Raw genomic sequence first — 13,934 nt, forward strand, 5'->3', positions numbered from 1 at the left:
ATACCCATATGACATAAACAAAGTTCCACTTGTGATACTCTAGAGCCTTTAAATGAACATTCACTAGAGATCACTCAGTGCTACATAACTGGCATTGTAATAATTACCTAAAAGAAAAAATTTACAAAAACAAACTGACAGAAAGACGCTGTCATCATCAGTGTGATGACTAGTGACACCTATCTACATCCCTGAGGCCCTCTTGTCTGTATTCAAGGTCTTAGTGTGGTCAGAACATATTCATTACTGACATAAGACATAGAAACAAACATTTTAGAACATTATGGTTTGCTAACTTCAGATTTTAAGATGTCTCAAAATCCATTTCCATCAAACAGAAATGCACTTCACGTAAGAAATCAGGATTTATTAATGAGATACTGCTGCACGTATGACTCCTCCACCCATCCCACCCCATTGACAAGTCCCACAGACTGATACCATGGGAGGGGTCTGTCTACAGCACTGCTCAGAGGCGGACATGTCATCAGTCACATGACAAGAAGTTGACCCAGACCTCAGTGGCAAAGAAGAGAGTTCTCTCACCCACCCAGAGCACCAGAGGCTTCGTCCTCCTTTAAGGCTTTGGCTTGAAGCGGATGAAGGCTAAAATCACACACATACACACATGCGTACACAAACACACATACAAATACACATGCAGAAGTGTAACAAAGAGGCATTTATTCACCAGACCTCCTTTTTTTCCTATAGACTGGTGTTGCAATCCACATATGATAAGAAATCCTTTCTGTTTGAACCTCAAGCTCCTCAAAGTTCTAAAGACCAAAATCCAGGACTCTAAAAATGTTGAAAGCAGGCAATAATTTATTAGCTATGGAATGCACACATACACACACACGCACGCACAGGGCTGTCTACCTTAGTCTCACTCACACATAGGTGTTTAAATCCTCTCAGTATGGGAGAGCAGGTGAAGGTATAAAGGCGTTTAGGACTCTCATGGAGTTGGCTCTGCCACCATTTCAGTGTCATGTGTCATGACATGGGGGGGGGAGGGGGTTATACCTTTAGATTGAGACTCACCCCCTCCTGAAACACACACATACCTCAGTCATGCTCCTTCACAGCTAAACGGGGTGGGCAGGTAGGGGGTATTAGTGACACAGCAGGCAGCCCCCTGCTGTCCTGAGCACCCTGTGAGAACAAGGCCAGCACCTCACCAGTAAACCTTCACAGCAAACTCACTGCCTCCCAGCCAACAAGCAGGGTGCCACCTCCTGGTCATGCTCTCACACTACAGTCTGAAGTCATTTTTTGGTTTGGCCATTCATAAATCACTGTGTCAAAACAGTTTACTTGATTGGCATTTACATTTTTTAATCATACTGTTAACTTGATAAGGGAAAAAAGTAAAATCTGATTAACTCTCAAGCATGTTCATATCTGAAACTACTCTAAAGCCACTGGTCCAAAGAGTCTTCAGATATCACCACAGTAACATAATGGTCCAATTTTCTTTTTTTAAAAACATTTTAACAGGTCCAGTCAACACATGGGACCAAGTAGTTATTTCTTGGAACAGAACCAATACAGAGTGAATCAGGCAGTGCTTTCCAGAACAGAACCACTTCAGTAACACTTCTCTTAGAAACATGCAACACTGGGAACTGAGGCATGCCTCTCCCTTACAACAGGGAGGAGCCAGCTCCCTGGCTCTGGGCATCAGGCCTGCCTCTCTTTGACTGACCGGATGGGGCTTGCTCATTCCATCCTGATCGACTCCTGGGCCACAGGATTGGACACACTGGGTATTACTCCCACAGTGTGAGAGGCTATTCTTGTTTAGATACAAAAAATACAACCTCAAAATGAAAAAAGAACACACAAAAAACACGAGTGTCACTGTACAGCTCCAAGAAGGACAGAGGCTATTACAAGGGCTCAGTTTTGCTCTCTTGTTTCTGTCCTCTTAAAGCCATTTCCACAGTCAGGACCATAATCTGCAGAAAAACATGTGAAGAGCTTCGGGAGCCCCCGTGTATATGTGTGTGTTTGTGTGAGCATGGGGGAGGAGTCAGGGTCTCTTCAGCAAAGAAGGGAGCTGCTGGTGCAAGTGAAGAGATTGGTCCACAGATCTTCACCGTCTCCACAGTGTACAGGTGCTTGCCTGCAGATGTGCCGCTCGAGGTTCGTACCCAGGGGAAACTGAGCAGGTTGTGTATGTGTGTGTGTGTGTGTGTGTGTGTGTGTGTGTGTGTGCGCGCGCATGTGTGTACGTGCAAGTATGTTTTCAGGCAATCAGTCCAGGCAGACATGCCCCATCTCCTGGCTCTGTGACACCAGAAAAGCCTGTACAACCTCCTCGGTGGCCTGCGGGCTGGTGTTGACATCCTCCAGGGCGTCGGCCACCGCAAACTGCCGGTCCCTAAGGCGGTTCCAGTTGGACAGAATGTTGTGGTACTCAAACACCTTCTCATAGTTCCCCACTGAGTTGTACAGCTTGATCAGGCCCCTGTAATCATACTCCAGCCCGCTGTAGCCCTCACCAAACAGCTTCTTACCTGGGCGAGGGAGGAAGTGGACACACAATGAGAGGACAATCCAAAAATGGAGATGGGCGTGCCAGATATACTGGGATGGCAGACCCCGGCCTTACCAATGGCAATGGAGCGCAGGTAAAGCTTCTCGGCGTCGTCGTACTGGTTCATGTCGTAGTTGTAGAGGGATGCCAGGTGGCCCACGGACAGTGCCACCTCGTAGTCCTCCTGGCCCAGGAGCTGCTCCTTGATCTGGATGGCCTTGATGTGCATCTCCTCTGCCTCCTGAAAAAACCCCGGGGAATGTCGTCACGATGTTCAAGCAATGCTTTCCCAAAAATCCAACAAACAAATCAACAGAACATTCCATAGAAGACATTCTCAAAAAGGTATGCGGGAATGCTTACAGAACATTTTCCTAAAAAGATGGTAATGGGAAAAGCATGTAAATGCAGAATTTAAAACTACAACATGCAACACACTGAAAACATACTATTCTATGTTCTGCCACATTAGGGCAAACAAACATCCTGTAATGAACAGGTTCTTCACTGTAGAATAAAAAGGTAATCCATAAGACAGGAAAGAGGAATATATGCTGTGCTCCGAACCTGCACTGTAACACCTGAGCTTTGGGAGGGCGCTCTGTATTTGACTAAAGCGGAGGTACAGTGAATTAGGGAACTATGGCAGGTATATCTGCTGAAGAGCAACTCTGACCTTGAACTTGCGCATGGACTGGTAGAGCCGGCCCAGGTTGCCATAGTGCTTAGCCGTCTGGACATTGAACTCCCCGAAGGCCTTTTTGGCCAGCTGGAGGGAGGAGAGATGCAGATCGTGTGCCTCCTGCAGAAGTCTCTCCTCCGTCTCCTTGTTATGGCAGTCAATGGCAATCTCCTCCAGTATGAGGGCTGTGGAAAGGGGGGTTGGGTGAAGTTACAATAGTCAATCAAACATAAGCCCTGCCCCACATTGGTAACACCCCCTCCCACAACCCCACCCCTGCCCATTTGCTTCCAGCCCAAAGCCTAGCCCTTAGCCAATGACACCGAGGACAAGACAAAATTCTGAATGCACCCTACAAAGATCAGAACTGCAGTGTTTTTCTGTGTCTCCCCTCAAACCCTGCAGAGGGTAGTAGGGGGCAGTGTAGAACTGAGAGAGTGGACAGAGGCACTCTACCTTTCACCCGTTTGGACGAGGCCAGCAGCAGATGGTCCTCTGGGAGAATGTGAGTGATGATGTCTATGGCACGTTCTGCATGGAATCTGAAGGGGGTCACACAATAGGCTCAGCTTCCAACAGATCAGACACACATTTCAAAAAACCAAACACATTTCAATTTTCTGTGATAATTATTACCTTCATTAAGTGCAAAAGATACAGTAAGAAACAGAAACAGAAAATTCAGCTGTTAAAAAACTACAGATATGACAATGGTACCACTGAGGCTGTCTGAAAAATAAATCCAGGAAGAGTGTTTGGTTGGACACAACAAGCCTGTTTCCATCTACACAACACACCCAACTCAGCACTTCTGTCAAGTTTATTTTTGAACGGGTATTTGCATTTCCCTACAGAAACTAAAAGGAATTTAAAGCTCCATGTATGACTATGTTAAGCTTTGACAAGTCAAAGAGAGATGTTTGCCGCCCTTTAATACCACATGAATTTAGTGTAAATTACAGAGACGGCGACAGACAGCGAAAGCTGACCTCATAGTGAGGCTAAATATGGATCCACAGCCTTGGTGGATCTAGATCGTGATGAGAGATCCCTGAATGATCCCCGGTACTCACAGGGCATTGTCAAATTTGCCCGAGCTGTACTGGTGGACATAGGAGGAGTATGCCAGGTCTTCATGGGCGGTCGCCACATGGATATTCTTCCCCCCGAACACGGACTGCCGGATATCCAGGGCCGTCTGAAAATTTACACCAACCTCACATCTCCCTCCAGCATAAAGCCTAACCAAATAAATCTACTTTATTCATCAAAACAGAAACAAATAAAAGTAAAAAGATGGACCTACCTGGTAAATGGCAACTGACTGACAGATGTTATCTACATTAAGTAAGTAGAAACCATAATCTAGCAGAGTGTCTGAATATTTGGGGTGTTTGTGCCCGAAATGTTCCCTGGAATACAGAGGAGGTACAGTTAGCAATACTGAGCTGGACACAGCGTAATTGTATTTTCCCATACAGAAACACCAGCCATATGTCTTACCGTGCCAGAAACACTGCATGTTTTATCAGCTGCTCTGCCTTCCTGAATTCTCGCTTTACCACGCAGGCCTGTAGAAAAAAACCAACGAGCAGACATGAGGCTGCAGCAGCTTTGCCCTGACTGCCAGCAACACACTGCACAACACTCACAGAGTCCATCACGTCAAAGGTCACACGAACCCACACACAAACAGGCAAATTCAGATTCATCTGGGTGCAAATAAAGGCCTCTCACTGCCATGCCTTGGCCAGGCCAAGGTACAATACAAGGTGAGGTAAAGGTACAAATACAGGGTCCAGCTGTGCTACAAACTCAAGGTCAGGCTAGGCAACAAACTTAAGGTCAAGCTATATTACAAACACAGACAGGAGTGAACACCCTGTAACTGTAAAATATGTATCCAAGAAGAGATTCCATAAGCAACGTGTGCATACAAACACAAAAGGTGGGACAACAGCAGCTTTGAAAACACTCAAGGGTTGATTTCTGTTTCATCTCTCTGCATTGATGGCATTCCTGATTGACAGTAAACAAGCCGTGCCTTTCAAGAAAGCATTCGTCTCTGTCAATCAAGCCATCACACAATTGCCACAAGGCCAGTTTTGCTTTCTGTTACAAGAGAAACACATTTCCAAAGCTGCCGATAACAAGGTTGTATGAAAACAGGCCTGCATTCTCATGTCTACACATTCTTCAGTTTTTGCTGTATGCAGCCCACAGAAGTCATTCTTCAACGAAAATGTGAAAATCATGATGTATCTTAGTGAAATTAACACAAAGCCCTGTGTCTCGCAGACCTGTGTGGGCAGGGCTCAACAGGGCCTGGAGTATATGTCACAGTTAGGTCATTGACCAAAGTCATCTGTAAACAAAGTGAAATTTCCTGATTACCTTGGAGGCCTGTCTCAGCACATCAACCAACACTTTGACTGGCAGGAAGCCCACTGTGATCTCCCTCATAGCCTCTTTGCACCACCTGTATGCCTGAAAATAACCAGAGAGAGCAGACAGCTGACCTTCAGATCCCCTTCACTTCATCAATTAACCACAGAATAAACAAGGACAGACACACACAATCGAAAAAGCAAACAAACACATTAAATGAACTCAATAAATCAGAGAAACATGAAAATATTCACTGAAAGCAGGGGGAAAATAACATTCAAAAATATATAGGATAGAGAGACTTCTTACTTTTAAACCGCCTTTGTTTGGTCAATAAAACAAGGAGCTGAAGAAATGCTTTGATTTATCAAACAAAGGGAGGAAACAAAGTTAAACCAACAAAAAGACAGACAGAGAGAGAGAGGAGCAGTGGTGGAGTCTACGTGATACACAGGTCTACGCTGTATACCCACTAATAAGCTCCAGGATTTCCATATACCCACTTAAAAATGTGCAAGGGTATGTATCAACATAGTTTTGTGACAGAATTTTTACATGAGCTAATTGTTTTCACAAACAATGGATTGGGGAGACAGCAAACTGTGCAAACGTCACCGAATATGAAAAAAAAAAAAAACTTTCATATCACCCAGTCAGACAGCCCTCTCCCCATCCCCCCACCTCACTCAACCTGAGCACCAACGAGCTAGAGTGAGTACACATGCGACCACTGCAGGTGTGCGATTTCAGGATTTTAAAATAAAAATTGGATATTGAAATAAAGTTAAATGAAATAAAACAAAACAAAATGAAATGAAAACAAGTAACACTCTTGCAATTTATAAAAACACATCATCAAAAGCCAGAAGCTGAAGTTTCTGATCCTGGCAGACTGGCACCTGAGATTGCAGAAAAGGAGCCTGATAACGTTACAACTGGTAGGGCCTAAGTGAAAATCTCATACAGATTAACATTAGCTGATTAGCTAGTATATATTACTCTAACAGAAGGGGATGTGCGATATATGTATTGAATTATATTTGCTGTGTGTGTCTGAGGTTAGCTAGTGAGCAATGGTTTTCATAGTTTTAACCACGAAATCTAGCTAACTACGGGCTACTAAACATCACCATAAGAAAACGTAGCTACATACATAAATGATAAAATGACAGTGCTCAGACATGAAAAGCTTTGGCATGCTTGGTTAACATCAGTCTTGCATGTGATAGTGATACAGGTGGATGAAGTAGGGAACTTTGTTTTAGTGAAAGTATAACTACTCACATATATGCCGTATGCTGGTAAATGCAAAAATAGGCTACTTAATTTCAAGGTGTAGTTAAGTTAATGTAGCTACTACGTATGATTGTTACCCACTATGTTTGATATAACTATAGTTATTGTTAGGAGGCATTCAATGCACAAGCCTTTGAACTGTGAATGTTAGTGGTCAGGTGGTTAAATGCGGACTTTAAAGGTGCAATCCTTCATTCTAATCCAATACACTTTTTGGCAAATTCAGCAAATTTCTCCTCACGGTCCTCTAGCTGTCCACTCTGTAGGCCTATGTGTGCTCAAAAAAACTCTGGTGTTCCTACACAGTTCTGCCATCACTCTGCCATGGAGGCAAAGCAAAGTGAAGATGCCAGAGTACAAACACATCTGGAAAGCTTTGTAGTCTGGATACCCCCCCCTTACCCCACTATGCTACTAAAAACCAGTAATGTTGCTTGAAAAAAATAGGTCTCATCCCCTGAAAATACATACCCAGTCCTTTGGAATGGCCTCAATTGTGTGTCAATGCATGTACACTATGCGTTGGTGATTATGGTGGTGGTTACAGGGTTGTTGGGTATTGCGCTGGGGTTTGCGTGTGAGTGGAAGGAAGGGGATTGGGGATTCATCACAGTATACCCACTAGGGCTGTGCGATACGACCAAAATCTCATATCCCGATATACAGTAGGTCATTTCATTTCATGGTAAAGATACATATCAGGATATAGCACATTTTCTGTAAATTCAATGAATAAATAGTTTATATAAAATGACCCCATTTCTTATTACATTTTGAATTATATACTCGACAAATAAAAGGAACTTTTATTTGATTATTTTTATCCTTTTATTTAGAACCTTTGTGCAAATTTTCAAAAAACCCTTTCGCGCGTACGGTCACACCGGTGTGATTAGCCATTCAGCACGTATGCTAAAACCAGTGCGATTAAAACACTAGATTGGAAAAATTCTAGCTAATTTTAGCTATGGGGAAACAGCGATTTAACATTAAAAAATAGCAAATGCTAACTAAAAACTATGAGAAGCTTAATAACGCTAATGAAAACATAATAAACCATGTAACGTAATACACAGCATAAAATAAGTTACATGCAAAAGGGTTAAGCATGTAACAAAATATATATTAATGTATAAAATATAAAAAGGTAAATAAAAAACACTTTTCAACTATAGTTCTGTCACGTTCACTCTCCTCCATGTTTGTTTGTGTTGGCTGTCATTACCTGACCTGTGCCTGCTATCCGATCCTTTCTGCACATGCGCACTCGTACAAATTTCCTGCCTGCATCTGTGCCGTGTGGAAGAACGTAAAACATCGTCCAAATGAGGAAAAATATTGCCATAAAGTCTGTGATTTGCGACACAACGAAATAAACGATAGAGCATGATATGAAACGATAGACATTTTTCAATCTTCACACGTTATGTATTGTCAAATCGCACAGCCCTAATACCCACTACTGCAAACTAGACTACACCACTGGAGAGAAGAGAAAGAGAGAGAACCAAAGACAGAAGGAGAGAAAAACACAGTCAGAAAGAGAAGCAGATGAGCTCACCCTCCTCACTGAGAAGGTAACAAGCTGGTTCCCCCAGCTCCAGGCCTACCTCATCATAGTGGCTCTTGGCGAATAACAGCGCACACAGCTCGCCGTAGAGGGCTGCTTTGTTGGCCTGGTGTCCGTGGCTGGCCAGCTTCTCCATGTAGGACTCGGCCAGTTTGAAGGTCTCCTCCCCCAGGTGGTACTTACAGTTGCCGTTGCGGACGTGGAGCAACCTGCAACCAAAGGAGAGTTCACAGGACACTGAGCAACACAGAAAACATGCTGTCTTTTTTGCCTTTTTAGTGTGTCATGTGACTGCAAGGTGTCCTTCAACCTAGGCAGCAATAAGTGGAAGACCAACATCCACCACATACTGAGTAACATTCAGTACAGTGTTTCTTGTTTTACAATATCATGTGGTGGAAAGGTGTCAAGTCAAAATTCTGTCTACAAAGGCATCCGATTATGAATCCTTACAGAAAACATTCAGACAGACTGAAAGTTAGGTGTAGTGGTTTGTGACTAAACTATCTTTAAATCTCAGGTAGGACACTACCCTTAAGCAGGGTGTTCCACTGGTTACTATAACCAACTGGTGATATGCAAATTCACATATAACAATAAAGCTTTATTGTCCTGCATATTGATAACAGTAATACCAATAAGCTCCACCATAGCCACACCTCCCTCTCCCGTCCAGACTCACCGCACACAGCACTCAACGGCACGGTACCAGTGCAGGACCTCATCATGCAGCGAGCACAGCTGCAAACACGACAGGAACACCTTCTCCGCATCACTGTACCAGCCTGCGTCTGAGAGGAAGCCACCTGCAGGATGGGAGGAGAATTACAACCCACTTTCCAACACACTCAGCGAACATTCTACCCACAGCAACCAATCCATCTAACCTACTCCTAACCCTTATGTCCAACCATTTTACATCAAAGTGTGGTACTGATATAGGATCAGTGTTGGAGGGACGGCTCAGTCAGCATACCTACAGCTGCATCCCCACAATGCACTGCATCACGTCAGCAGAGGCCTACCCAAAACAAAGCCAAACTGGATGGCTTTCTCTTTGACGTGCGCATCAGACTCAGCGATGTAGGAACAGCGGCGGCTGAAGGAGTTGGCCAGGACCGAGGCCACTTTGACACCGTGGTCCATCAGGGCCTGAAAACAGTGATGCAGGAGGTGCCTGCAGAACCACATGAAATGCCACCTGTCAGGGCCACGTGTGAATGTCTCGTGCTGCTGTGCACAGTACGTACACATTCTTGTCACATTTGTCATACCAGAAACACACAGCTGTAGTAAAGCCAGATGGAAATCTCAAAGAGCATCCCTACAGGTTGTCATTTTTTCAGTAGTGGAATGAAATGAGAACTTGCACACTGCCATACTTTTCCCACTGGTGCTGGGTGATAAAAATAACTTGCAACAGAAGTGAGTGCACCTGCACATTGATGTAATGTTCCTATGTAAAACCAAGCAGCGCTTTGACGACGGGGGTTTGCATCAAGTCAAGACCTTGTTAAATTTCACCTCTGAATAATGCTTTCAACTTGGGAACATTACAACAGTGTGTGGGGATATTCTACTGTTTTTCACTGTAGAGTGGACATGGGTTAAAGCGAGAATGTAGAATCAAAGACGTGGATATCCCAAAAGGGAAGCCATCTGCAAGACTACATTATCAAAAGGTCACGTGACAGACAGCTCAGATCCACACACCTGTGTACACACACATACACACACACACACACACACACACACACACACACACACACACACACACACACACACACACACACACACACACACACACAAAGACACACTAACACACAAACACACACCCATTCACACACACAGTGAACTTCAGATCTCCCTTAACTCCACAGGTCACTACAGAGAAGGGGTAACATCAACAGAGTTGTTGGATACCTTTTGTCTGAAGCTCGCAGAACCTTAGCAAAGACCTCCAGCTCACAGAACTCCCCACCCAGCTGACAGAGGCGGCCCTGCTGGTACAGCTAAAAGAGAGGTTGTCAGGAAGATGAGGGAGAGAGGGAAGGGTGGGAGAGAGATACAAAGAAAGACAGTGAGAGGGATCACACCATGTCCTCTTTGGTCAGGTAAAGCTGGAACCAGCATTCAAACTTAAGTGTCAATAATCAGAGAAGTTTTCAATGTGACAGCCATGGAAAGCTATGATCTGTGATCTAAGATGCGAGTGGCAAAATCACTCTGTATGAATGCCCCCCCAACTAGAATCACTTCAGAAAAATGAGAACTACATCTGATTGGTTGGGAGCCCAACTGCAGATCTGAGAGATGATAATGCAATCCTGAAGTGCAGTCTGCATTTTGATGTTCTAACGGGTCTCCACATTCAACATTTTAACCATGTGGAAACAGAAAGAGGGGATGACGCTCTATAATCACATTTATATAGATACCAATCACATCCAAAGAATGCTGTGGTCCATTCCACCCAATTAGAAGTAAGTCCTCGCCTCTCTCCATCGACTCCTTGCCAAATGTTTCGAGGAGATGAGGGAGAAAGATGTGAGGAAAAAACACACCTAACACAGTGGGGAAATGGAACATCCTTGTTAAAATTAACACTATGCTAATTACCAGTTTATGACCCACTGATCCTGAGCTGCAACCAAAACGCCAGTCACTTTGATGGAGACATGTCATGTGAAAGCCACTCTGGGAAATTGGATCCTTTCCCAGCTCACAGCAGGTCTGACTTCTGCTCACATAGGGTGTGCTCTTGTGGTACTTTCAACTCCACACTTGATACATAGCCTTCATGTTTTTTTTTTCCAGAAAGTTTCAGAACTTTCTGAAATATTCTGTCACAAAAACAGCCATTGCTCTTCATCAATGTTGTCCTCAATCTTGTCTTTGATACTGAGTATCTGTGAAACTCTAATCATTAGAAAGGACCCCTGCCAGCCCAAACTGCGATTTAATTACATAACACACTGAATTGCCTAAGAGTGATGAACTGGTTATTGATTTGTTGGTGGCAGGGCTTTCAACAATGCCCTCACCGGTAGTAGCATACAAAGGGAAGCGCTCATGTTTGTCATCTCATCAAATTAGCCAGGCTGAGGTGAGAATTTAAGCGACGCAGCAAGCCTTCCAAGGGGTAGTCGCTAGAGAACACTCTCCAGTGTGTGAGAGTTTTGACGTGCACAATGCGTCTACTTATTCTAACCAGCGATCGCTGCCGATAACAACTCTAATTGTTGTTGTTTACTTGCGCAGTTCTGAGCGACAAAAAGACAAAGTCGTTGGTCCTTTACATCCACTGTATGAGATGCCTGATTGCCAGTAATTATGTTTGTCTAGCCACTGTTATGGTTTATATTATAGAGAGTCCCTGGCAATGACTACCACACCCAGCTAGCTGTCTATCTTAAATAATTTCTGAGTTAGGTAGCTGACTTATTTTACAGAATGGGTCTAGCAGCAGATACTCACAAGGCCCTTCAGTAACAGTTCTGTTCGGCTGAGTGCAGCCAAGCGTTAACGGAAATCTCCAGTCTGTGACATTCAGCGAAAAAAAAATTCAATGGCTCGGTAGCTAGCTACCTTACATAGTTTATGAAAAGTTACAGAATATATTCCTAGCTAACTCTACCACATAATTATAAACTTGAAAAGAAAATCTGACAATGAAGAACTTAAACAATGATTACAACAATAAACGCTCAATTTAATAACGAGCTGACGTTCAGCTAGGAAATGACTGACTTCATCCTACAGCTTTTTCTACGAAGGACTCGTTACATCAGTTCTTACCAGATCACCTACTGACTTGATAGAAATATAGACTTTACAGCTAATTAGCTAACTGGCTAGCATAGCTGTCTCCATCGGGTCCATGTTAGAATGCAGAAAGTTCAAGGTGGGGTAGTTAGCTAACTTTCGCCTGCCATTAATATAGCTAATATTTTCTATCCTCTGTGATACTACATCTTAACGCCGGAACAGCAAAATGATATAGATAGCTAGCCAGCCACTAACTTAACTCAAAGAAGCCACCTCGCTAACGTTAGCTGTTCTTTGTATACTTCATGAGCCAATATATATTTACGCAATTTAATTTTACTACACTCATTTGGCCAGCAATACATTGTAAAGTTAAGACTACAGCCAGTTCAGAAAAGTACAGTACTGTTTTGAAAAGAGCTGTGCAACAGAAGCCATTGTAATTAAGCTAACCAACCAAGCAGCTGATTATGCCTCAACATAACTAGTGTCTAAGCAGCAGCAGATAGCTATGACATATTACCTGTGGGATCCTATGTCAGTTCTTACCTTATAGTATACGTCAAATTGTATGTTTTCTGGAAGGGATCGGATGTCTCTCCGCGCTCGGCCGTAGTTGTCCACCACTGCTGATATAGCAGTGTTGTACAGTGTCTCTGGGATCCACTCGAGGTCCACGGCAGCCATGTTGTTTTGCTTTTCTCAGGCAAGCAGAAGCAGCCCCCTCCTACCGTTCGCCTCCGCTACCTCGCCGAGTTCGCTTCGCTTTCTCTGCAACTCTTCATACACCCACCCGTTTCAAGCTCGGGGACACAGAGCTAAATATAATTTATTTGCTTTAGTAGTAAAAACCCAGTGTCATGATCCCATCTTTGCCGCTCACCCCCCCACCCTTCAGACCCCCTCTTTTTTTCCTCATATTCATCAGCGTTGGTCGACGCAGTGACGTCAGTGCGCTGTTGCCGAGATCCGTGAAGAACGGTCTTCTGATGTCATTGTATGGTCGGACCACTGAAACGTACACTTAACTTTTTCACCCACCGATGAGTTTTGAGCACGTGCTGAGCAGAGTATGCTCTGCTTGTTATCGCCATGGCATGGCTCCATCTCCCACTGTGCGAAGCCAGCTGGCATACCCGAGATGGCAAACTGCCATTTCTCACAGTCAGAAATCACTGCCATAACTTGCAAGGCTAGATGGGGCCAGCGGAAAATTCAGTTGGGCCCAGCCCGCCCCAGTGCCTGGGTGACCTAAGAACTGAGATGGATTTGTGGGGATGGCTTTGTAGCAGGTGCTATACGGATGCAATTTTCATATTGAATGGATGTGATTGTTTTATCTGTTACACTCTCAGTCCATTCTGTCAACATAGGGATCAGTTGATCTGTACAGCACCTGCTCAGAGGTCATGCTCATGAACAAACAGAATGGTTAATTCCAATATGGATTTAATCACCAAAAATATGTCACAGTTTTGGGGTCATGTTTATTGATATGAATGCAACTGTATGTTGCAGAATATAAGAACAATTCTATAAGGTGCTTCACAGCATTGTGTAATACTTCCAAAATATTATCCACATGAACTCAAGAGTTGAGAAAATGATCAGGATGGATAAAATGGTCACACAGCACACTGTGCAGAAGTGCTATGTGCAACAGAACACTACACACTTAGGGTTTT

At 43.9% G+C, this 13,934-nt stretch overlaps 1 protein-coding gene across 1 annotated transcript; it reads right to left on the bottom strand.

Moving 5' to 3' along the window:
• Nucleotides 1–354: 354 nt before the first annotated feature.
• Nucleotides 355–13,342, bottom strand: LOC118783360 (amyloid protein-binding protein 2-like). Its single transcript, XM_036537188.1, has 13 exons — nucleotides 12,799–13,342; nucleotides 10,405–10,493; nucleotides 9,507–9,658; nucleotides 9,164–9,287; nucleotides 8,522–8,690; nucleotides 5,622–5,714; nucleotides 4,731–4,798; nucleotides 4,534–4,639; nucleotides 4,301–4,425; nucleotides 3,684–3,769; nucleotides 3,222–3,412; nucleotides 2,621–2,786; nucleotides 355–2,525 (listed from the first exon to the last, which is right to left on the bottom strand). Exons 1-13 carry the CDS (start codon nucleotides 12,934–12,936, stop codon nucleotides 2,263–2,265), a joined length of 1,770 nt encoding a protein of 589 aa, XP_036393081.1. The 5' UTR covers nucleotides 12,937–13,342; the 3' UTR covers nucleotides 355–2,262.
• Between the last annotated feature and the right edge of the window lie 592 nt (nucleotides 13,343–13,934).

Source organism: Megalops cyprinoides, chromosome 9, assembly GCF_013368585.1.
Source record: "Megalops cyprinoides isolate fMegCyp1 chromosome 9, fMegCyp1.pri, whole genome shotgun sequence".
Lineage (NCBI taxonomy): Eukaryota > Metazoa > Chordata > Actinopteri > Elopiformes > Megalopidae > Megalops > Megalops cyprinoides.